We start from the raw sequence: 25831 nt of genomic DNA, 5'->3' as shown, positions 1-25831 counted from the left end.
CTATGAATCTAATTTTGAGACTATGTACCTCCCTATAAAAGCGTGAGTAAAACTGTTAGAGGCAGCGTATATCACTATGTAAACTATGTGATTACGGGTTAAGCAAACTTTTCAAATTGCGCACGATACTATCACAATCAAACCAACAACTTAGTATTGGAGCGGTGTGATAGTTACTTGTATCTACCAATACATACAAGATTTAGATTATGTGAGTGATTCTATAATTGTAAAGATCTAATTTACGAATATATAGATTTTGAGAATAGCGGAGGTGCGTACATTATTATTTACCTGATTGGTTAAAGTGTTGAGCCTATCAGAGGGACCAAAATCAGATTTATGAATGAATCTATCTACACTCATTACACACCCCTTCTGGTATCCAATCAAGTGATCTTTGGGAACGCAGGCGCAATGTGATCCCTAGGACGCCGACAGAGCTATTATAAACCGTGGTTTGTTTAATAACTGTATTACACTTGATAAAACGGTCTGGGACCGTGAAACGTCGTGTGCTGAATATTGTTTTTAATAAAGTCTTTTAAATTATAGACTTTTCCATGGTTTTATATATATATCTTCAAGTTTATATGCCCTAATTTCTCCCATATCTTTACTGATGGACTGAAACAGCCACGTTAATCTTCACGGAGGAGTGAGCTTACCTGTGTGAGCGGTATTACACTAACTGCCAGAGCTTTGAGGCTTCGTGGAGGAACAGCTGATCATTGAGCAGTTTACTGGGCGACTGTTAAGAGCCCAGAATGTACATATAGCACTTATTCAGTGCTTTGGAGCTTGTAAGTACGGGCTATCTGAATGGGGAATTTCTGATATCATTGACCCTGCACTATTGTGGCGCCTTCTTTCTTTTCTATATCAATTTTCCCAGCTTCCCTTCATTGCTTTACAGAGATTAAAAATTTCTTATTTGAGGAAGGGTTTTTCCTATTCTCACAAAATCTCTTTGTCAGAAGATGCTCGGACAGAATTAACTTGGTGGCTTTCCAATATAAAAGCTTGGAACTGCAAAGCTATATTCGGAAAAGCTCCAGATATTATTATCGAATCGGATGCAAGCAATTTGGGCTGGGGTGCCAGATGTGGTTCCCAGATAACGGGAGGCAAATGGTCTCCTTGGGAACGCAAACTGCATATACATTGTCTAGAACTGATGGCAGGTTCCTTTGCGATAAAGAGCTTTATAAAGCAGAAATCTCCAATTTCGATTCTTTTACGCATGGACAATATTTCTGCAGTCCGATATCTGAATCGTTTGGGTGGCACTCAGTCCAAACAATTATCAGATAACAAAAATTTTTGTTCATCAATGTCTCCACAACTATTTCTGCCGGTCATGAATTAATCAACAATTTACCAATCGGCCAACATATTTCTATTTCCAGACCCCCTTCTTCTAAATATTCTTCTTTTTGGGATATTAACATAATTTTTTCTCTTTTCCAATCTAGGCCGGTTAACCAGTCTCTTTCTTTAAAACAGCTTTCTTGCAAATTAGCTACTCTTCTTTGCCTTTTATATTGTATTAGAGTATCAGATGTGAAAGCTATCGATTTTTCTTCCAAAATGTTCTCTCCTCAAGAAGTCATTTTTAACATTTCTAGAAGAACTAAATCCATGTCCTCTTCCATTTTTTAGCCTTATTTTTCGGATTGCCCGTCCTTGTGTGTGGTTCTTTGCCTAAAAGAATACGAGAATCATACCTTACCCTTTAGAAATTCTGATTCTAATCAACTTTTAAATTCTTTTTCTCCTCCTCATGCTCCTGTTTCTTCCACTTCTATTAGTAGATGGATTAAATGGGTCATGGACGAAGCAGATATAGATAAATCTTTCTTCTCATTTAGTAAGGGGAGCTGCTGCTTCTAAAGCTTTCTGTAAATCAGCCTCCCTTCAAGAAATTCTAAATGCAGCAGACTGGTTATCCGATTCAGTCTTTAGACAGTTTTATTTCAAACCTATCAATTCTTTGCCTCAACGCCTTCTGAATTAAATTTATATATAGCTTTAAACTTGCAAAATAGGAATCTCTATATTGTAATAAAATTCCGATTATCCTAGCCTTGGTGAAGGAATAATCTAGATTTTATTAAAGAGACAGAGATGAGTATTTTCCCTCCCTTCCCATAACCTTGGGCAATTTTATTTAGTTACATAATTATAACTTATTTTCTGTTAAGTAATTTATTTGTATCTTTTCTGCTCCTGGTTCCTCTCATACAGGATTTCAACCTTCTATATGAATATGAGGATAATCTTCGTGATCAAGACTCTCTCAGTCAAGCCTCTTCATTTTCTGCAGGACTTCAACCTCAGACTTTGTTTCTCCCGGATAATCTACACGGAAAATGTTTTCTTTTATTCCTATGGTTCCTGTTCATGTTTTTTCCGAAGATCCTTACAATATTTATTTCAGCACCAAAGTTCAAAGAGGAAGTTGGAATGTAATTAGAACTGTTTATAGCAGGATGAACTTCTCTGATTGGTCTGCCTTTGATCATACTATTCAAGCTTGTTTCTCATTGGTTACCATATTCATTTCTTTTATTTCTATGTTAAACTTTTAATGTGTTTTTTGTTACTTTAAATAGCTGTTGAGCAGTAAAGGAAAAGGTTTTGCAAAATACTTGTCTCTGTCTCTTTAATAAAATCTAGATTATTCCTTCACTAAGGCTAGGATAATCGGAATTTAGTCTGGACAGGAGGTCAAACACGGGTATGTTAGGTGCCAATATGTAGCAGCAGCAGCGTCAAACAGTCCTCTGACATTCGTTCCCATGTGTTTAAGTCTCCTCTCCCAGCTAATTACATTGTTTCATGCAAGCTTGTCAGTTTGAAAATATAATCTGTATGTTACACTGTCACTTAAAAAAGATTGTGTTTACACTTTCCTCTGTACAATTAACCCCTTAACGACACACGTCGTACAGGGTGCGTCATACACAAACTGGTCGTTAAAGAGACAGTATACACCAAACATTTTCTTATTTAAAAAGATAGATAATCTTTATTACCCATTCCCCATTTTTGCATAACCAACACAGCGATATTAATATACTTTTTACCTTTGTGATTACCTTGTAGCTAAGCCTCTGCAGACAGCCTCCTTATCTAAGTGCTTTTGACAGAATCAGTGAAGACTCCTAAATAACTTCACGGGAGTGAGCACAATGTTATCTATATGACAAACATGAACTAACACTGTCTAACTGTGAAAAACTTTCAAAATGCTCTGAGCTAAGAGGCAGTTTTCAACGGTTTAGAAATCAGTTTGAGCCTAGTTAGGTTTAGCTTTTCAAAAATACCACCAAGGGAACAAAGCAAATTTGATGATAAAAGTAAATTGGAAAGTTGTTTAACATTGCATGCCCTATATGAATCATGAAAGTTTAGTTTTGACTTTACTGTCCCTTTAAAGATCAACTACGTCGTTAGGGGTTTAAAGCGGCTGGAAACAATCCTGATTGCTTCCAGCTGCTTTCAAGGTATTGTCGTGATGCCTCGATATTGAGGCATCACTGCAATACCTTTTTTAGCACACCGATGCAGAGAGGCGGGTGGGCGGCTCATCGTTGGAGGGACTTCCAGATCCTGTCCTTGCAGAGCGCGCAAGTGATTGTGACTTTCTGCCAGTACTTAAGATGGCGGTGACAACTGGGGGAGATAAAAGAACTGTTTGAGGGGTTCAGGGAGGGATCAGGGGGTGGGATGTGTCAGGTGGGAGGCTGATCTCTACACTAAAGCTAAAATTAACCCTACAAGCTAACTAATTAAACCCTTCACTGCTAGGCATAATACAAGTGCCATAATTGCGCAAGCTAATTGTAAATAATTTCAGTGAGAAACCTAAAGTTAGTGAAAAGTTAACAATTGTTTTAATTTGATCGCATTTGGCAGTGAAATGGTGGCATGAAAGATACCAAAATTGGCCAAGATTAATACTTTGGGTTGTCTACTACACTAAAGTTAGGAAAATTAACCCTAAAAGCTCCCTACAAGCTACTTAGTTAACCCCTTCACTGCTGGGCATAATACAAGTGTGGAGCGCAGTGGCATTTAGTGGCCTTCTAATTACCAAAAAGCAACGCCAAAGCCATATATGCCTGCTATTTCTGAAGAAAGGGGATCCCAGAGAAGCATGTAAAACCATTTGTGCCATAATTGCACAAGCTGTTTGTAAATAATTTCAGTGAGAAACCTAAAGTTTGTGAAAATGTTTGTGAAAAAGTTAGCGATTTCTTTTATTTGATCGCATTTAGCGTCGGAATGGTAGCATGAAATATACCATGGGCCTAGATCAATACTTTGGGTTGTCTACTAAAAAAAAATATATACATGTAAAGGGATATTCAGGGATTCCTGACAGATATCAGTGTTACAATGTAACTAGCGATAATTTTGAAAAAAAAAAAATGGTTTGGAAATAGCAAAGTGCTACTTGTATTTATTGCACTATAACTTGCAAAAAAAGCAAACAACATGTAAACATTGGGTATTTCTAAACTCACGACACAATTTAGAAACTATTTAGCATGGTTGTTTTTTGGTGGTTGTAGATGTGTAACAGATTTTGGGGGTCAAAGTTAGAAAAAGTGTGTTTTTTCCATTATATTTTATATATTTTTTATAGTAAATTATAAGATATGATGTAAATAATGGTATCTTTCAAAAGTCCATTTAATGGCAAGAAAAACGGTATATAATATGTGTGGGTACAGTAAATGAGTAAGAGGAAAATTACAGCTAAACACAAACACCCCAGAAATGTAAAAATTAACAATTGAAAAATGGCTTTGTCCTTAAGGGGTTAATGGACAGTTCACTGCTTATATAGAAGTATTACTTATTGTATTCAGTTAAGGAATTTCTTTTTATGCTCTGCCAGTCAGCTCAGACAAAAATAAAAGCTATGTAAGTTTGAAACTTGAGCCTATATAATTCTTTTTTTTAGAGGTTTTACTTTTCTATGTAAACATTTATTTTTAAATGTATATCTGCCCCTGAAATTTTTATTTTAAAGTAATCTATGCACCATATATTTCTATTTGTTAAGATTGTGCTGAATTCACTGTGCTCCAAGTATGTACTACTGAATACACACCTATAGGCACTCCCCCCACGTTTCATAACACACACTACAACAATCCCTTCACCCATCATTTTAATCATACACATTCAAATGATTTTGTATTGATTCAATGTCAAATATTTCTGCTCATAGCTATACATTCTAAAACACTATATACACAATTATACTAACAGCAAACACTTTATTTTTAGAAAGTGATTTAAATTTTACATTTATATCCTCATTATTTATAGTTGTCTTTTAAATAGTGTTATACAAAAAGAAGAACAGTCATCTAAGGAATTGCTCCAAGAATTAACCAAACAACTGAATTTTACTGTCACATCTAAATTCAACATTAATTGGAATAATGTATGGGATGGTGCCAAGAGAGGTCTTAGAAAAAGAACATTTTGCCCTACTAATCAAATATCAGTAGTTTTCTGATTATACTGGCAAAAAAGAAGAAGAAGCAGTAGATCTTGGAGATCCACAAACAGATTTTTTTCTGACTTCTGATGCTGTACATAGAACATTCATCAATGTTTGAAGGATCGTCCACCTCTAAAAATCTTACTCTTGATTCAACAGGTAAATATTTTACATGATTGATGTTTTATGCTCATACATTGTTCTTACAGGTAACCATTTTCTAACATTTCAACATTGTCTCTAAATTCTGTAATAGAGCAGCAGTATTTAATTGACTATGGCAGTAGAGAGCAGAAGTGTTTTACAAAGTAGCCACAGGTGTGCGAGAAAACTGGTACTTTGATGCAGGACGCTGTATTGCGATTCTAATGGTTCATGGTGGTCTTTCACCAAGATTTTTCTCTGAGCTATTATTTAAATGGTTTGCATACAGGACTGATGCAATTAAAACAACATTTGAGGCTATTTATTACTGTATTTAGAAGTTGCTGCAAGAATTAGAAGAGTAAGTCTCCTTATTTATTTCATATCACATAATACAATAAAACCGTAGTATTTTAGTTGTCAGGGTATTGCTGAGTGATATTTAATTAAGTTATATGTACCACATAAATTAATATTGCATCCAAGTTTTGATATAAAAATGCTTTGACCACTTGTAAATGACTGAGGTGGGTGACACAACCCCCCTTACTGATCAAGACATCTCAGAGTTCAAAGCAGACATTTGTTCCCTAACTATAAGGTATATACTTCAAAAGGGTATTTGTTCTATGCCTTTTCTCAGATCAAAATTATTTCAATAATTGCCTTGATAAACGTCCTAATAGATAACCACCCCTATGGTGAGAGCAGTGTTCAGTCTGAACTAGTATTTGAAGCTATAAGAATCTTCAGGATGTAGTAATTAGCACAGGCATATTGATAACAAATGACAGATCACTAAATCTCTTTTGAACCTTCTCAATATACAAAACCCATAGACCTGGTATCTGGTAACTTCATATACTGTAAGTTTACACACTCAGTAATGTATAAATGCGTATATATATATATATATATATATATATATAAAGGTAGCCCTCAGTTTACGCAGGGGTTAGGTTCCAGGAGGAATGGTTGTAAATCGAAACCAAGTTTATAATGTAAGTCAATGGGAAGTGAGGGGGTTAGGTTCCAGGCCCCTCTCAAAATTGTCATAAGTAACACCTAATACATTATTTTTAAAGCTTTGAAATGAAGACTTTAAATGCTAAACAGCATTATAAACCTAATAATATAGATTGTATCATCATCAAACTAAGTTTAATGAACAAAAACATTTGCTAACAGCACTTATTTAAATAATCACAACAGACTGCATCATCATCAAACTAAGTTTAATAAACAAAAATGTTTTTTTACTTGCATTTTTCTGCAATCAGTTATCTGCATTGTTAGCATGTTAGATAATATTGGGTCTGCACATATTCTATGCATTTCATTCTGCAGTGATTAATAAGCAGTTAGGCACCCTCACCTCAAGCAGCTGGACAGGAAGATAATAGGGAAGTGCCTGCTAAAACTTGTTGCTCGATAGCTAATATCTGCTCTGTGTACACAGATCAATTTCAGGCTATTAAGTTGAATAACTTTGCTGCAAAACAAGTGGACAGCTCCACCTATGGGCTATTAGTGCACTTTACTTTCCAAAGCTTTTCAATTGCAGTCACATGACTGAAAAAAAAGGTTGTTATTCTGAAACGGTGCAAATCGAACCAGTGTAAACCGGGGGCCACCTTTATATATATATATATATATATATATATATATATATATATATATATATATATATATATATATATATATATATATATATATATATATATATATATATATAAAGTATGAATAAAGAGAAAGCACCAGCACTAAAACTCAAGTAATGGTATTGTATATATCCTTCTATTAGTGAGTGTATGTTTAGTATAGTTAGATACCTATAAAATTTGGGATATATAAAATTATCTTATTGATATCGAATTGAACTCAAAATATGTCAGTGTGGTATACACAGAACACACAAATAGTAGTCCCCTTTCTATAAATAGATAAATAAAATAAAATAGTGTGCTGCCTAGAAATTCACACAGTGTACCCTTGCCACTGTAAAAGGTATAATGGAAAGAGATAGCAATAATGGAAGACTGGCACTCTGCTATATAGTTTCTTCCAGAAATATAAATAGATTCCTTTTTTAAGAAAAAATAGTTTTTAGATAGTATTTGGATGACAGTTTCATGCTGTTGAGGAAGGTTTTCTTCTATTCATCTATTCTTTATGTAATGTCATGAAGTAAGTTATTCCTGCTTACCAGCTTGTACCCCAATCTTATGAGGTAAGGTGTCCGCTTTCAATGGGTAAAGATGATTCTATCTCTGTTCTTTTGGTGACATCATTCTTTTATATATAAGGAGCGATCTGTTTATTCTGGTCTTTTCTCTCCTCTACATATTGACACTTAGTCTAAAAAACTTTATATTGATCCCACAGTCTGATCTTTATATGTCATTCGTTTATCTGTCTTTGTTTAATAAGAATCTACGATAACACCTTCACAAACAAGCGCTTATCTAAAACCCCTCTGTGTTTTTTTGGCATCACAGTAGAATTTTAGTTCATTTCAAAATGTGAAGTTTATGCCATAGATGAAGGGTTAATAAACTGAGGTTCCTCCCCTTGTTGGAAAACCTCAGGTTTTTTTTATTGTGTATAATTAACATGTTTGTTAAGTTTGGTGGGTATATATATTACAGCCATGATCAGTATGCCTTATATGCCTGATGAAACAGCACTACATCTGAGAAACGCGTTGCATGTAAATTAGGAGGGTATATGTATACCCCTTCCTTTTTGTTCCTGTTTTTAATTTTTTAATCTTTTAATAAACCTATTTTTTGATACCGGAACGGCTACTGATCTTTGCTACTAACCACACCATCCTCCTCCTATTATCCACACTGGGACTGTCCCTGCTTGGAGTGAGTTTTTGGATCCATTTCTCTGTTTCTGTGAGAATGCACGGTCTAGCAGCCGGCTTTCCTGGATGAGAAGGGAGAGCTCTAGGTGTTCCTGGCGACACGCTGGAAGTATCAGCAAGCTGGGTTGCTGTTGAGTACCCAGTCCACGCCTAATAGCACTGTCTGAGTGCTCCTACCAAATGTGAGTACCCTGTTGTGGGTGATCTTACTTATATCTACTGTTTCTACTGGTACACACAAGCGCCTCTCTTTGTGTTCTTTATTTTTCTGCTTAGACATCTTGCCTGGTTGATGTGAGGAGAGTGCTGCTGCTATCCGTTTACAGATCACATCTACTCATCGATATAATCCATATTCTCCTGGTCTGGATATGTATTTGGACTTTTCACATTTATAGACTTTCTTTTGTCTTTATAACATATATTTTTTACTGTTTTTTTCACTTTATTTTCTTGATTAACAATAGTACATTACTATTAATTCACCTATTTATATGTGTAGTGCGCCCCCTATTTTAGCTATCTCCTCTGAGATACCTATTTTTTCCTGTTCTTCTTGACCTGTATAGGTTATATAGGGGAGCTGCCTCTTTATAGTATTTTCACTTGCCTATTTGAGACTGCATTTATCATCTGCATTTTGAAATGTTGTCAACCTTAGAAAGAACAGCAAGGAGAAATTATACGGCTACTAATTGCAATCCTCCTGAAATCCTACAAGATTCTATACAGGTTAAATCCATTGAGAATCTTTTTTCTAAATTAGAAGATCTTTTAAAATCAGAACATCGCCATTGGTGGGATATAGACTCCTTGACTAAGTACAAAGATAAAAAAATTATACCTAGAAGACTCAGAGTGTTTAAGAACTGTTCCTTTAAGAATGATACTGAATTATTGGAAAAATGGCAAAATATTTTAAATGATTGCTCTTTCAATCTGATTGAACTGTTGATAAAACATCGACAAACTCTGTTAGAAAAAAATGGTCAAGAGATAGATTTAATTCAAAAAGATCTGGAAACTATGAAAGAACATCCTGAATATATCAAATTGAATACACAAACTATCAAAGCCTCTGATATCTATCAAAATGAAATAATTAAGACAAAACAGGTCAAAATGAAAAGAGACAAGGAAGATTATGAGAAAGGTGAGGTCTATTCTTACAATAAGAACAAGCCTAGTAAGAATAATGAATGGACTTTAGTACAGCAAAGAAACAATAACAACAATAAAAATAGCAACACGAATAAGAATCACAACTCTTATCACAAGAATTCTGACACTCACACTCACCAATCTCACATTCAAACAGGTAACTATAGAAATAATCAATCCTACAAACACTATAATTCTCAAAATTCCAATCATGGAAATAGATATCATCAAATGCATGCCAATCAGAATTTCAGTCAATTTGATAACACACAGTTCTATGCGAATCCCAATGATATACCAATTACAAATAGATTTTTGCCACTTCAGAATAGTGGATTCAACAGAGAACCCTCTAATTCATCTAATCCTCATACCTCATATTCTGTTGGGCTTGAATCCAATCACTATTCCAATGATAGATTGGATACCCAAAGAAGAGATGATGTTTCCTCTAATGAGTCTTTTTTAGGGGAACACCAATTGGCACCCCTTTGGAGGCGAAATTACAATCAATCAAAAACAACGAAAAAAAGACCCTTTCCAATCGGGGAAGACGGGGCAGAGGCAACACCATCAAAAATGAAAAACTCGCAAAATTGAAAGAAGGAATTTTTAATCTCTCATCCTTTGCACTTTCGGATGATGAGGTGAGAATTCTTGATAGGGGCTTATCTTTTTGTCCGCCCAACCCCCACAATTTATTTGACCTATTTGTAGACCTTAATAGGTACATAAGAAAACTATCTTTACAAAGACAAATTTGATGATAAAAGTAAATTGGAAAGTGGATTAAAATTACAACTCCTATCTGAATAATGAAAGTTTAATTTTGAATACACTGTCTCTTTAATGTACATATTCAAAGTAATTGTCTTCCAAATATAAAATTGCTTCATTATTTTTATTCTGGTTTTTTTCATTATCAAGTGTAAAAGAAGAAGAAGAAGTATGGCATTGTGCATAGTGAAAGATTGTCCAAATTCCAAAAAAAATGCGGATGTTGAATTCTGTATCTCTCCATTGTTTCCCATGTACTGCGGATGAAGTTCATAATTGGTTAACTGCGACACTTCAGTACAGTGATACTTTGGATGAGATGATTAATAGAGTACTAGAAACCAACAAATCATCTCGCTACCGGATGTGCTCTTTGCATTTCACTTCGGAAAATGTTTATGCCCAGGGGCTAAAAATGTATCTTCAAAGAGATTTTGTGCCACAGTATGTAAAGTAGTAGATATCTGGCTAGATAAGTCATCTAAATGCCCAAAACTGAAGCCAAGACCAAACAAGGGAAACTGAAGTGCCCTAGTGCTCTGATTTTACACAAGCATTCTGTGATAAAAAGCAAGTAAAACTAATAACAAATACACCAATCATTGATACAATACATTTAGTGATTCTACATATAGCTCTAAGGGGAAAAATTAACTGGCTTGTCAGACAAGTATTCCGATGTAAAGATACAAATTCCAAAATTGTTCTCAGCACTACATTCAGTAAGTACCATTTCTATACGTGTACAATAGATGACTGAGCAAACACTACACATGACTAAAATGAAGGTTTTTACAAGTAAATGTATCACTGGTTCAGAATGCATGTTACTCAGTTGCAGCAACAACGTAAAAAAATACCCATAAACATAAAAAAAGACAATTTCTTAAATAAAAAAAATGCCAGAGATTGCCCTGCACTCACATAATAAATACTCCTCTGATGCCGGAGATTGCCCTGCACTCGCATAATAAATATTCTTCTGATGCCAGATTGCCCTGCACTCACATAATAAATACTCCTCTGATGCCGGAGATTGCCCTGCACTCGCATAATAAATATTCTTCTGATGCCAGAGATTGCCCTGCACTCGCATAATAAATATTCTTCTGATGCCAGAGATTGCCCTGCACTCGCATAATAAATACTCCTCTGATGCCAGAGATTGCCCTGCACTCACATAATAAATACTCCTCTGATGCCGGAGATTGCCCTGCACTCGCACAATAAATACTCTTCTGATGCCAGAGATTGCCCTGCACTTGCATAATAAATACTCTTCTGATGGTAAAGCAACATGGAAGTAAAAAAATAACTAAATAAATAAAAAAATATATACATACAACTATAGATATAAAAAGTAGAACCAGTCTCTACATATGCACTATATGAGCACAGACCTCTGGCACTTTACAAGCTCCCAGGTGTGTGCAGGATGCCCACTGACTCAACAGACTGCAGGGCAAAAGCAGGCAGAGCATAAGTACGGGTCTTAACTTGTGTGAGATCAAAGAGCATGAAAAGCAGCAGCTACTGATAGCTAAAAATGCTCCGTGCCAAAGCCACATTTAAGAACGGGAGCGCTGTCATTATAAGATGAACCTTGCCTTACCGCTCAAGTGAAAGACGATTAGACGAATGATAGTTCTAAGTGCAACTGAAAAAATGTTCCCTAGGAACTAATCCACTCTGCAAATGTTCTGGTGTGTGCAGTGACGTCACTAGCTGCTTAATGCGCATGCGCACAATACCGGGAACAATTACTTGCGATCTCAGGGAGACACAGGTTAGTGTTTTGAAAGTGAGACATGAATGATGTCATAGGAGGCGGAGTTCAGGGGCCATTTTCAAACTGAAAACATTGTGAATCTTTTGAAAATATCACTGAGACCGTTGTGGGCAGCGTGCTGGCAAACAGGTAGGAGAATTTATTAAGGCTCAAACTAATGATATAAATTGAGATGATGAACAATGTGTTATAGAACACATTGTTGTGAAGGTAGACTGTCCCTTTAATATCACACATTTTATCCCCTATTAGAATATCTATTATAACATTATAGGTTCACACCTCCATTATCAGTTCCCTACATATGGAGTACATTGTTTATCATTCATCCCTCCTTATTATTATTGATTATTTGTATTACACTCCCCATCCCCATCCCCATCATTATATTCATATATTCTCATTGGTAATTTATCACATATATTATAGTCTTGCCAGTTTTATATAGATTACGTTCCTGTGTTAGCATACACTTTATAGTAGTTTCCCTATCACTCACTAATGTTCCACTGTATATCGTCCCTATATTTATCCAATGGTCAAATTTATTATTATTATTATTAGTTTATACTCATTATGTACCATTATTATGACTTTTCACATTAATTGATTGTTTTATTTTTAGTTATATATATGGTATCAGTATCCGCTTCAAGATTTACGATTAATTCCTCACTCCCTTATTGTATTTTCTGCTGCCATATATCAGCGACGGTATATAGTATAATAGTTATACACCTGAGTAGTTCCCCCATCCCATATATGATGCGATCCTTAATAGCATCAGGGTCACTTTTGTATTTTGGGCACGATAATGCCTTATGTTTAATCCCAAATCGTGATAAATCAATCCCCATTTGGTAGGTATAATGTGTCATCCTATAGCGCCTTTTACATAACACCCCCCCCCTTGTTTTACACTGGTTAACATAGACCAATCAAATCTTTGATTCTTTACACTCCTCTAGTTCAGTACGTAGTGATGCTCATAGACTAGCTGGAATTATATCTATTGGCCTTTGAGACGTTAACGTCACACGCACTAAGCAGAGTATCCGATAATGGAGCTTCAGAGGTAAACATACCTTAAAAGGTTCGCGATTGGCTGTAGTTCAGCCTACATCACTTGCAATAGTTAAAATCACAGGGGAAAGTATCCCATTGGTAGTTTATGCGCTCACGCCTCCCATAGCACAATATCGATCCGAAAAAGAAGAATTGACACATGTACGTAACAACTGTTCTTTTGGTGACATAATTCTTTTATATATATATATATATATATATATATATATATATATATATATATATATATATATAAGGAGCGATCTGTGTATTACGGTCTTTTCGCTCCTCTACATATTGACACTTAGTCTAAAAAACTTTATATTGATCCCACAGTCTGATCTTTATATGTCATTCGTTTATCTGTCTTTGTTTAATAAGAATCTACGATAACACCTTTACAAACAAACGCTTATCTAAAACCACTCTGTGTTTATTTGACATCACAGTAGAAAAAATATGTATACATACATTTTAGTTCATTTCAAAATGTGAAGTTTATGCCATAGATGAAGGGTTAATAAACTGAGGTTCCTCCCTTTGTTGGAAAACCCCAGGTGTTTGTTATTGTGTATAATTAACATGTTTGTTAAGTTTGGTGGGTATATATATTACAGCCATGATCAGTATGCCTTATATGCCTGATGAAACAGCACTACAGCTGAGAAACGCGTCGCATGTAAATTAGGAGGGTATATGTATACCCCTTCCTTTTTGTTCCTGTTTTTAATTTTTTAATCTTTTAATAAACCTATTTTTTGATACCGGAACGGCTACTGATCTTTGCTACTAACCACACCATCCTCCTCCTATTATCCACACTGGGACTGTTCCTGCTTGGAGTGAGTTTTTGGATCCATTTCTCTGTTTCTGTGAGAATGCACGGTCTAGCAGCCGGCTTTCCTGGATGAGAAGGGAGAGCTCTAGGTGTTCCTGGTGACACGCTGGAAGTATCAGCAAGCTGGGTTGCTGTTGAGTACCCAGTCCACGGCTAATAGCACTGTCTGAGTGCTCCTACCAAATGTGAGTACCCTGTTGTGGGTGACTGTTTCTACTGGTACACACAAGCGCCTCTCTTTGTGTTCTTTATTTTTCTGCTTAGACATCTTGCCTGGTTGATGTGAGGAGAGTGCTGCTGCTATCCATTTACAGATCACATCTACTCATCGATATAATCCATATTCTCCTGGTCTGGATATGTATTTGGACTTTACACATTTATAGACTTTCTTTTGTCTTTATAACATATATTTTTTACTGTTTTTTTACTGTTTTTTTCCACTTTATTTTCTTGATTAACATAGTTTTGTAAGTACATTACTATTAATTCACCTATTTATACACTCTTTTGAAGTGTAGTTACGCTAGTAGACTAGTAATAGTTAAAGTACTGTGTGGAAAAGCAGCTGGGTAATAGCGCGGAGGCCGACGGGGGCCACCGCCCACAAGCAGTCGGACCTATATCTCATTAAGATTATCTTTGCACTGTCATGGACTAAAGTACTCCCACTGGGGGAAGGAGGTAAGCAATCGAAGGACGGCAAGATGGAATAGGTAAGGAAGTGGGAGAGGAGGGGTACATTAAGTGGTGAGGAGGAGGGGGGGGGGGTTAAGGAGGACGCAGAATCAATCTAGATTCCGTTTCAGGCATTAATGCCATCGGGGGACTGAAAAGCCTAATGTTTAATCTTATGTCTCTGTAGGTAAGACTCCCAGGGTTCCCAGACAAGACAGAAGATTTCTGATTGGCGCCTAACTCTATATACAAAATATTCCATGGACTTAACAAAATTTAGGTACTCTACTACACTTTGCCATTTCGGAGGGTGCACTTTTTTCCAGTTCCTAGCGACTGTCATTTTAACTGAGGTGAGTATGTATATAAGAAGAGTTCTCTTGTGCGGGGGTACTTTCTCCAATCCTAAATGTAGGAGAGCCATTCCGGGATCCGCAATCTCTGGGAGACCCATCGAGCTACAGACCGTGCTGGTTTTACTCCAGAGCGGCTTAAGGCTGGGACAAGACCACCATGTGTGTAGTGGGGCGCCAATGACGCCACAGTTTCTCCAACAAGAGGGGGAGTGGCTAGGATAGAGGGTCTGAAGTCTGGTCGGGACCAGGTGCCACCTGGTGAGCATTTTAAAGTAAAGCTCATACATTATGGTGCAGTGCAGGGTAGTCTTGGTGATGGCCAATGTCCATTTCTTAGTGGTGTATGTCATTTTTAGATCCGCCTCACAGGAGAGCATGTGTCTCGTCTTTGGTGTTGTAGGGGAAACCAGTAGGCATCTATAGTGTGCTGTGAGAGGTTTATAAGTCTGGAGGCCCATTTCCCATCTAGATTCCCAAGCCGTAGGGACCCGCAGGGTATCTCCCAGGAACCCCCACGCCTTCAGCAGGGACTGTAATCTTAGGAGTTCAAACTCCAGATGTCGCGGGATCTCAAAGTTAGCCACCATCTCGCCTTGCGTAAGGAGACGGTCCCCTGCATAAAAGTCTCCGACTGTCAAAATCTCCACTTGTCGCCACCAGTTCAGTCTCACATTAGGGAGGGTCTGAAGTATAGGGAAAATGGGCTGAATAGGAGAAGGATGGGGGGCGATCTGGGCATGATGTCGTAATTTATACCAAAGTAATTGACATCCTCTAACTATTGGGTTAGAGATAACATATGTGGAGGCAAGATGTGGGGGGAACCATAACAAGTCAGACAGATCTATATACGCCGGTAGTGAGGCCTGCTCCAGTTCCCTCCATCTCGTGGGGGGGAGATCTCGCCCCCACGCCGAGACTTGGTAAATCATAGCCGCCTCATAGTACAGACTCACACTTGGCAAGCCTAAACCCCCCTGGTCTAGGGGGGACTGCAAGATTGTAGCTACGACTCTAGGTCTCTTGTTGTTCCAGACATACCTATTAAAGAGGGTCTGAAAGCTTTTTAGCAGCTTTTCTGGGACTGGGAGGGGGATACATCGCATGATATATGTTAACTTAGGTAACAACATCATCTTCAGGGCCGCGATTCTACCCATCCAGGAAAGTTCATCATACTTTTTTGCTCTCAAGTGTTTGTCAACTTCTTTCAGCAAGGTCTGATAGTTCTCTTGGAGGACTATCTCCCTGTTGTGAGACAGGAAGACCCCAAGGTGTCGAATACCTCTGGTAGACCATTTAAAAGAGTATTGCTTCCGCAAAACTCTCTGCTCTGAATGATCAAGGTGGATCATGTACGCCTCCGTCTTGGTGACATTTATTTTGTAGTTAGAAAGTTTACCAAATCTATCAATTAGAGCCATCAATGGCGGAAGCGAAAGAGTCGGTTCCACAATAAAGAGTGTAAGGTCATCGGCGAATAGTGCCACCTTCTGGACTGAATCGTGCAACAGTAGGCCCTGTATCTGGGTGTCTTGCCTAATGGCTTCTACTAGTGGTTCCATTACCATCGCAAAAAGGAGCGGCGACAGGGGACACCCCTGCCTCGCTCCATTCCGTATATGTATCCTAGGGGAGCAAAAACCCAATCCCTTGACAACTGCTGTGGGGAGGGTATATAGGGCCTCCACTGCTTTACAGAATGAGTGCGGGATCCCGAATATCCTCAAAGTTTCAAACATGTACTCCCATCTCACCCTGTCAAACGTCTTTTCAGCATCTAATGACAGGGTAAGAAGGGGCAGGCCCATATCATGTGTTTCTGTGAAGATATTTAGCAGCCTACGGGTATTGTCGGTACCCTGTCTGCCTTGGACAAACCCAACTTGGTCCAAATGGATTATAGAGGGCAGGTGTGTCCCTAGTCTGGTTGCAAGAGCTTTGGAATATATCTTGATGTCAACATTGATAAGGGAGATAAGTCTATAGCTCCCACATTCCTTAGGGTCCTTCCCTTCTTTAGGAATGGTCAAAATGTTGGCCTCCAAGAATTCTTTTAACATCCTGCCTTCCTTGGCCACGCCGTTAAACAGTTGGAGTAGGAGAGGAGAAAGTAGAGAGGCAAAAGTCCTGTAGAATAGAGATGAAAAGCCATCAGGGCCGGGGGCCTTATGGGGCTTAAGGGACAAAATGGCCGCTTTTATTTCTTCCAAGGAGAATGGTTTATCCAAATCTTCAACAGACTCCTCGCTCAGCTTTGGTAAGTTCAGCTTTGTTAAGAACTGCCCCAACTCCTCACTACCCGATGGTGGGTCGCTAGACCTGCGGTCTAGATCATAGAGGGTAGCATAGTAGTCCGAGAAGGCTTTCCCAATCTCCTTGGGGGAACGGACTATGCAACGGGCCGATTTAATGGCCGGGATCCTACTGGTGACCGCCCGGTTTCGAAGTTTGCGGGCCAAGAGCCTGTCAGCTTTGTTTCCTTTACTATAATATATCTGTTTCAGTTTAAACAAGTTAGCCTGTACTTTTAACAGTTCTCGTTTGTTGATTTCGGATCTTATGATACCCACCTGGGTGGCAAGAGCAGGGTCTGGAGATTTTTTGTTAGCCATTTCAAGGGGTCTCAGTTCTGCGTACAGTTTCGCTAGGGGGATCTTATGTGCCGCTTTCCATTGGGCCCTTTTCTTTATGAAATGGCCTCTTAAGTACGCTTTGAGAGCGGCCCACACCATTTCGAAGTTTGTGTCCCCAGTGTCGTTAAATGTCAAAAAATCTAGGATTATTTCGTTTAAGCGCGGAATCTCTATTTCTGTGAGACACTGATCTGGAAGTTTCCAAGATGGCCTACAGTCAGGGGGTTGCAGGATTGAGAGTCGGGCACTAACCATGTCATGGTCTGACCACGAACAGGGCCTAATCTTTGAGGTAGCAAATTTATCTAGTGTCCATTAGACACAATGCAGCTCGCTCCTGCTCTGTCTGACAGCGGGAGCGAGCTGCATTGTGTCTAATGGCGCAGTCGGGCCGGGCTGTGACTATACAGCTGGCCCGATGCGCTCAGTAAAAACAACAGACCCGCTCAGCAGAGCCCAGAGAGCGGGTCTGTAAAACGGCGATATTTTTTAAAAATAAAAAGGCAATATTATGATTTAAAACGTTTGGCTAATGTAATGTTATATAATTCTGCACTATGTGCAGAATTATATAACATTTTTTTTAAGGTTTACTGTCCCTTTAAGAGCTGACAGTGGTCACTACAAACCATGGATACATAATATACCTTATGGGCAATTCCAACGACTAAAACAGAATTGCACAAAAGATAGTGACTATAATAAAGAAGCTCAACTACTAAAAGAAAAACTAATACAGAAAAAAATATCCAAAAAAAATTAATAGACAACTCTCTAAACAAAGTAAAAAATATGAACAGGAATCAATTAATTCCAACAAAGAGAAAGGCCAACACACCAAAAAGAATAACAATATAGGGATGATAACCACCTACAATGAGGCTGAAATTAAAAGGCTCCTTGAAAAATATTGGCCCATCTTAGAACAAGACAAATATCTAAAAAATAGCATAGGCCCAGTACCCAAAATCACATTTAGAAAAATAGATTTCTCAAACAAATTCTAGCTCCAAACAAACTAAAAGAACCTATTTCTAAATCCCACTGGTTAACCTCAAATATCAAAGGCTTTTTCAAATGCAACAGGACAAACTGTAAGGGATGTGAACATGCCTACGATACTAAAAAACCTACGAAAACAGTTCAATCAAAGACTTTTCCACACAAAAATTGTACAATTAACAATTTAACCAATTGTAAAAGTACTTTTGTAGTGTACCTACTAGAATGTTCCTGTAATTTACAGTACATTGGGCGTACTAAATGCCCATACAAAAAGAGACTACTAGAACATCTAAAAAACATAGAAACAGGGTATAAAGGACACAGTGTCTCAAGGCACTTCAAGAAAATACACAACCAGGATCCAAAATTTATTAAAGGTACTATTTTAGAACAAGTAAAAGTCCAACTCCGAGGGGGTGATAGGTTTCAAAGGTTAAAACAACGAGAAACCTACTGGATACACTATATGGGCACCATGAACCCCACAGGGCTTAATGAGGACATTGACTTAGCTGCCTTTCTATAAACCACAGGCTTTCTATATTCCAATCCAAACTAAGATACAATGAACAGTTCTTAAAACCCATGACACAAGTTTTTTAAACAATATTATATAGAGCCCACATACCCTATAGTCGTTAGCATTCACGCTAAAATGACTACAAAATAAAAACAAAGTATAATAGCTGACAGAATTACTTTTTTGTCCCTTCATCAATGGCTAACATTGAGAATGCACAAATTATTCTTTTACAAAATTAAATTTGCTTTCCAATAGCATACTCTCAATAAGAATGAGACACATAACATACAAATTAATGATGTCATATAAACATTTTATTACACGTTATATTTTTACAAAAGTGAGTTATATGAAGATCATTTTATAGCTCACAAAGTATGACTATAAGACCAAAGCACGCTTACAATTAGGGCTCCAGGAACAAACATATGCAGTCTTCTTTCTGCTCTCCACGAACACATATATCAGGCTATCACAGTAAAAACAAGTATACTAATAACTAGGGCTCTAGGACCCAACATATGCATTTTTCTTATTGGCCTCTATGAGCACACACACAAGGTTGCCATAGTAACAATAAATAACACAACGAATTTGAGCTTCCGTAAACCATTGTGACGTCACACACCATCAGTCACAACGGAGAAGGTGAAAAAACACGCCCACTTTTTACCTTTAAAAACTGAACACGCCTGATACCTGTCCATACACTTTCCTCTGATGAAGAAGTCGGTTAAGACTTTGAAACGCGTAAGGATTCAACAAGTGGGCGGACAGGCCCTTCTCTATTCGGCTACCTTCTATTGCTTGTTTTTGCAAGCGCAGGAATACATTTTTTTATATACACTACCACCTTGTGTATACTACGGACAAGTGGATATTGCATCTATCACACTATAACACTCTAAAGAAGCATTGGCAAGTGCATTTTGACACAGTTTGCAGAGTGATTGTGTTCAACATATATGTGACAACATATATGTAACAAGAACACAGCCAGACACAATATATATAATATTAAAGTATCCTATTCATGCCCATCTGCTAATGTGGTGTACATGAGACAGTGTACAGCGTGTGACAGAGTTTGCTAGATTGGAGAAACTGGCCTAAAGCTGCATCTCAGAATGAATCTACACAGACACAAAAACCACATGGAAAATGAATATTATACCCCTGTTGGTCACTTCACCCAGACTGGTCACTCCATCCTTAACCTCAGGATTAAAGTTCTTAAAGGGAATTTCAAAGACTCTCATGAATGAAAGATGTTTGAGATAAAAATGATCACGCATTTCAACACCAGAAATAAAGGACTTAATGTAGACTCTGGCTTTCTCACACACTACCAAAACTTTCTATAATCTCTCATCTTATTGTCATATATTGGTTTCTTTTTCCTTTTGTTTTTTCCTCTCATCTTGCCTATTTACTCTCCTCTGTTTATTTACTCTTTCTGGCTATTCTCAGCTATTTTCTCCTTCAGACACATCCTCTGCTTTTTATGACAACCCTCTCACCCCCCCTCCCTCCCTTCAATTTGCTGTATGTGATGTGTATCTATATCCGATTGATTAGTATTGCTTCAGACCTGAGGAAGGGAGGAAAACTCTCTAAAGCTTGTCTTTGAAATATTATGTTAGTCCAATAAAAAAGGTATCACTGCATACTGCAATACTTTGTTATTTGATCATCTTATCTACTGGACTAACAAGGCTAATCTAATCTTCACTATATATATATATATATATATATATATATATATATATATATATATATATATATATATATATATATATATGAGTGATAAGATTAGTATTAAGGCGCACAGCTCAAAAAAGATTGACCAATGTTATGTCAGTTTTAATGTCAGAGGAAGAAATTGTATAAATCAAGGTCCAGTGTATGTTATTTGAATCACCACTATATTTAACATATAGTTCCTGGTTTTATACTGTCAGTGTAGATGTATTACAATATCTTATAGCCTTACTACAGAGTTAGGTGAGTAGGGGTATAGGTATGAGTGTTAGTTTTTTGTTTCCTCTGTAGTGTACAAAGGTAAATATTTATATAATTTGTTCACATATAGTATATGCAATAAAAATCCACACAGAGTGAATTTAAACACAGTACATCATTATATCAGTCCCAGATGTATCATAAACTTGTGACATCCAATTATTAGAAGTAAGTGCCCACTTACTAGATTCAACCTCAATCCTATGAGGTAAGTAAATGCGTCCCTTTAAGATAACGTTGTCTCTCAGCAATCCTATATAACCGCTTCTTTTGCCTCCTTAGTGTGGTAGAAAGTTTTTATTTCCCTTTCCTCCTTGTTTAGCTGAATCTCTCTGTCTTTCGCACGCTGGAGAGCCTTACTAACCGCTGCTCCTTAACTGGTCGCTGCCTAGCTCAGCAGCCTAGGGATCGTGCTGTCTCTTTTCAGCAGATACGCTCTCCCGTTGATGTCACTCTCTCAGTTCGCACAGTCCCAATGCCTCTGTCTCAGCTCTCAGCACGGTAAGAACTACTCCTCCTCCTTCGCTGTCAGTGAAATAAGTATTTTCACTTAATTTTTCTTCTCTTCCCTCTATTTCTTTACCCTACTCTCCCCTTGGCATATTTTTTTCTCTCGCTCCTGAAAAAAATATGCCAAGGGGAGAGTAGGGTAAAGAAATAGAGGGAAGAGAAGAAAAATTAAGTGAAAATACTTATTTCACTGACAGCGAAGGAGGAGGAGTAGTTCTTACCGTGCTGAGAGCTGAGACAGAGGCATTGGGACTGTGCGAACTGAGAGAGTGACATCAACGGGAGAGCGTATCTGCTGAAAAGAGACAGCATGATCCCTAGGCTGCTGAGCTAGGCAGCGACCAGTTAAGGAGCAGCGGTTAGTAAGGCTCTCCAGCGTGCGAAAGACAGAGAGATTCAGCTAAACAAGGAGGAAAGGGAAATAAAAACTTTCTACCACACTAAGGAGGCAAAAGAAGCGGTTGTATAGGATTGCTGAGAGACAACTTTATCTTAAAGGGACGCATTTACTTACCTCATAGGATTGAGGTTGAATCTAGTAAGTGGGCACTTACTTCTAATAATTGGATGTCACAAGTTTATGATACATCTGGGACTGATATAATGATGTACTGTGTTTAAATTCACTCTGTGTGGGTTTTTATTGCATCTACTATATGTGAACAAATTATATAAATATTTACCTTTGTACACTACAGAGGAAACAAAAAACTAACACTCATACCTATACCCCTACTCACCTAACTCTGTAGTAAGGCTATAAGATATTGTAATACATCTACACTGACAGTATAAAACCAGTAACTATATGTTAATTATAGTGGTGATTCAAATAACATACACTGGACCTTGATTTATACAATATCTTCCTCTGACATTAAAACTGACATAACATTGGTCAATCTTTTTTGAGCTGTGCGCCTTAATACTAATCTTATCACTCACACATTTGCTTCATAAATAGAAATAGGACATTGATAGGTGGGGACCTATCGGTAATCCTATTTCAGGTATTAGGCTGCCGTTTCATTCATAGAACCAACAGACGACTGGTGTTGGGAGGGCACACTTAGCGCTGATTACCACCTGTTCTCTTTTAACTAATATATATATATATATATATTTATTAAATAGCCAATAATAATAGTCGTATATATTATATATATATAAATATATAAAATATTTAATTACTAAAGAATTCAAATTAAATGCAATGTGATGTCAGAATATGGAATGATATGATTCTATTGAAGTCATATACTTAACAGTATAGCTGATTATTAATATCATACTTAAAGTATTAAATTCCTTTTAAGTCCCCTAATAGAAATGTGACTCTTAAGTACATCTCTTAAGACATCGTCAATAGAAAATATATTATATATACATCATATATCACAAAATGAGGTGTGTGTGCACACACACACCAAAGCAGTGCAAATAACCTGATAGTTAAAAATTAAGTTTCATGTAAAAATATTGCAATACCTAAATATAAATAAATATATAAAATTACAAATATAAATGACACCAAGTCCAATAATGTAAATTAAATACAAGGAAAGTTCCTTGTACTTGTTCCAAAATGGTGAAAAATCAAATAGTGCAAAAGACTCCAGCAGCTCCTCTGGGACAGGTGATTCCACAGACCTTGATTGCAAGCAAGTTTTCTATAAAAATAGAGAAGAGAGGAGCGCGGACTCAAATGCAGAGTATAAACAATTTAATGTACAATACACACGACAAATGGCCACTCACAAGATAAAAGCATAAAATCAGCATATATGTAACAAATACACCATAGACTTATTCAGGCCCATCTATCAAAGTGTCAACCTGCAATACGCCCGAATTCCGCGTCGTACATGGCGCGATGAGGATGCGCCTTACTTATCAAAGCTTTAAGATCGCAATAATTAGAATTTTATGACGTAACATACGATCCACCGTTCTCTATTCGACGCAGATCGATACAAGTTGAAATCATGTGTAAATTGAGCGTAATCCTCTGCATTCGCTCTCCTATTCGAAACAATTTGAAGCTGTTCAGAAATTATCTAAAGTTCAACAATTACGTTCGCGTCTCATCCGACGCAGCGTACCTATTTCTCAATCCGCCACCTCTGAGCTTGCGGATGCTATAGAACTCAATCGGAATTAGAAATGATTTCTAATGAAAAACATTTATGTTCCTTTTATCATTTGTTATATATTTTCAGATAAATATCTATGTATAAAATATATATAAATTATAAAGTATGTATAAATATATCTATACGAAAAAATCATATACCTTAATTGTCTCTTCCAAAACTTGCAGCAATCAATATGTTGCTTCCACCTGCATTTTCAGCAGGTGAAATGCTCATTATAAAAGGGAGTGTCTAACAGCATAGAAAGTTTGATGTATGCAGTCATTACCAAGATGGAGATGATCAATCTATTTTGCATTGCTATACAACAAAGACGCAAAAGAAGGAGATTTTTGGAGTTAGTTCAGCGTTATGAACGACGCAGAAGGCCAAGGTTATTTTTACCTAGAATAGGGTTACATACCCTGAGTGACAGGGAAATTGTTCGAAGATTCCGTTTGAATAGAGGTTTAATTGAGAATCTGTATCTGGAGATCAAAGACTCCATTGAACCTATAACTTATAGGACAAAGGCAATCCCTGGAATGTTAAAACTGCTGGCTGTCCTCTATTTCCTCGCCACAGGATCATTTCAGGCTGTAACAAGTTTAGTTGTGGGGATGAGCCAGGCTTCTTTTTCAAGTCATCTAACTGTAGTATTAAAAGCCTTACACCAACGGATAGTAAATTATGTACATATTCCGGAAACACCAGAGGATTGGCATCGTGTGAAGGTGCAGTTCTATGGGATTGCTGGGATGACAAACATTTTGGGTGCAATTGACTGTACCCATGTGTTAGTGCAGCCTCCAAAGTTAGGAGAATTGCCCTATCGTGACCGCAAGCGTAACCATTCTTTAAATATACAGGTCATCTCTGATGCCAAATTGAAGATTATGAGCATCCGGTCAGGATTCCCAGGTTCAACACATGATTCTTTCATCCTGAGAAATTCGCATGTTTATGACCTGTTTCAGAATCATCAAATGCCAGAGGGAATTCTCCTAGGTAAATATCTCTTACTAATTGTCATATATGGATATAAAAATATTATGTATTTCATATTGCTAAAATCAAATTATTTTTTACACACAGGAGATTCAGCCTATTCATGTCTCCCATGGCTTTTCACTCCTGTGCTGAACCCCAGAACTCCTGCGCAAGTGCGCTACAATGAGGCTCATACATCTACAAGATGTGTTATAGAGCGCACATTTGGCGTTTTGAAAAGCAGGTTTCGTTGTTTAGACCTCTCTGGGGGAGTACTTCTATACAAACCAAAGAAAGTATCCCTGATATTTCTCATATGTTGCATGCTCCACAACCTAGCATTACGCATGCCAGATGCTGATATTTCTATGTTACAAGTAGAGTATGATGACAATGTGGCACCTTTAGAGCAAATTGATGCAAGTGGAGTACAAGCTCGATCTGATTACATCCATGCTCTATTTGAACAATGATTATGTAAATATATTGTACATATGTTCTTTTGTTTCATCATATCTTTATGTTTAAAATTATCCCAAAAGAGGCTATTTATGTTAGTTTAACTTAATAGTTAATATGTATTCAAATAAATGTTCTTCATTTCACACCTGACTCTTTTTTTAATGAAATATTTCTAATTAATACTCAATAGATTATAAGTGATAGACCATGTTATCATAGGGCTCTCAGAAAATGCTTAGATACAAAGTACATTAAACATCATCTTTCATGATTTATCGAGAAGGCAATTTTTATTATTAAATTATATTCTATTTTCCTCATCTTTGTATATAATTTTTGGAATCAGC

The 25831-nt window shown here is 37.1% G+C and overlaps 1 protein-coding gene across 1 annotated transcript; it reads left to right on the top strand.

The window, feature by feature from the left end:
• Window positions 1-24325: 24325 nt before the first annotated feature.
• On the top strand, window positions 24326-25495 carry LOC128640458 (putative nuclease HARBI1). The gene is made up of 2 exons (XM_053692936.1): window positions 24326-24953; window positions 25128-25495. The coding sequence occupies exons 1-2, from the start codon at window positions 24326-24328 to the stop codon at window positions 25493-25495; spliced, it is 996 nt and encodes a 331-aa protein (XP_053548911.1).
• Window positions 25496-25831: the final 336 nt, after the last annotated feature.

The sequence above is a fragment of the Bombina bombina genome, chromosome 9 (genome assembly GCF_027579735.1).
Source record: "Bombina bombina isolate aBomBom1 chromosome 9, aBomBom1.pri, whole genome shotgun sequence".
In the NCBI taxonomy this organism is placed as follows: Eukaryota; Metazoa; Chordata; class Amphibia; order Anura; family Bombinatoridae; genus Bombina; species Bombina bombina.
The sequence above is the reverse complement of the archived record's forward strand: the minus strand, read 5'-3'. Positions and strand labels throughout refer to the sequence as shown.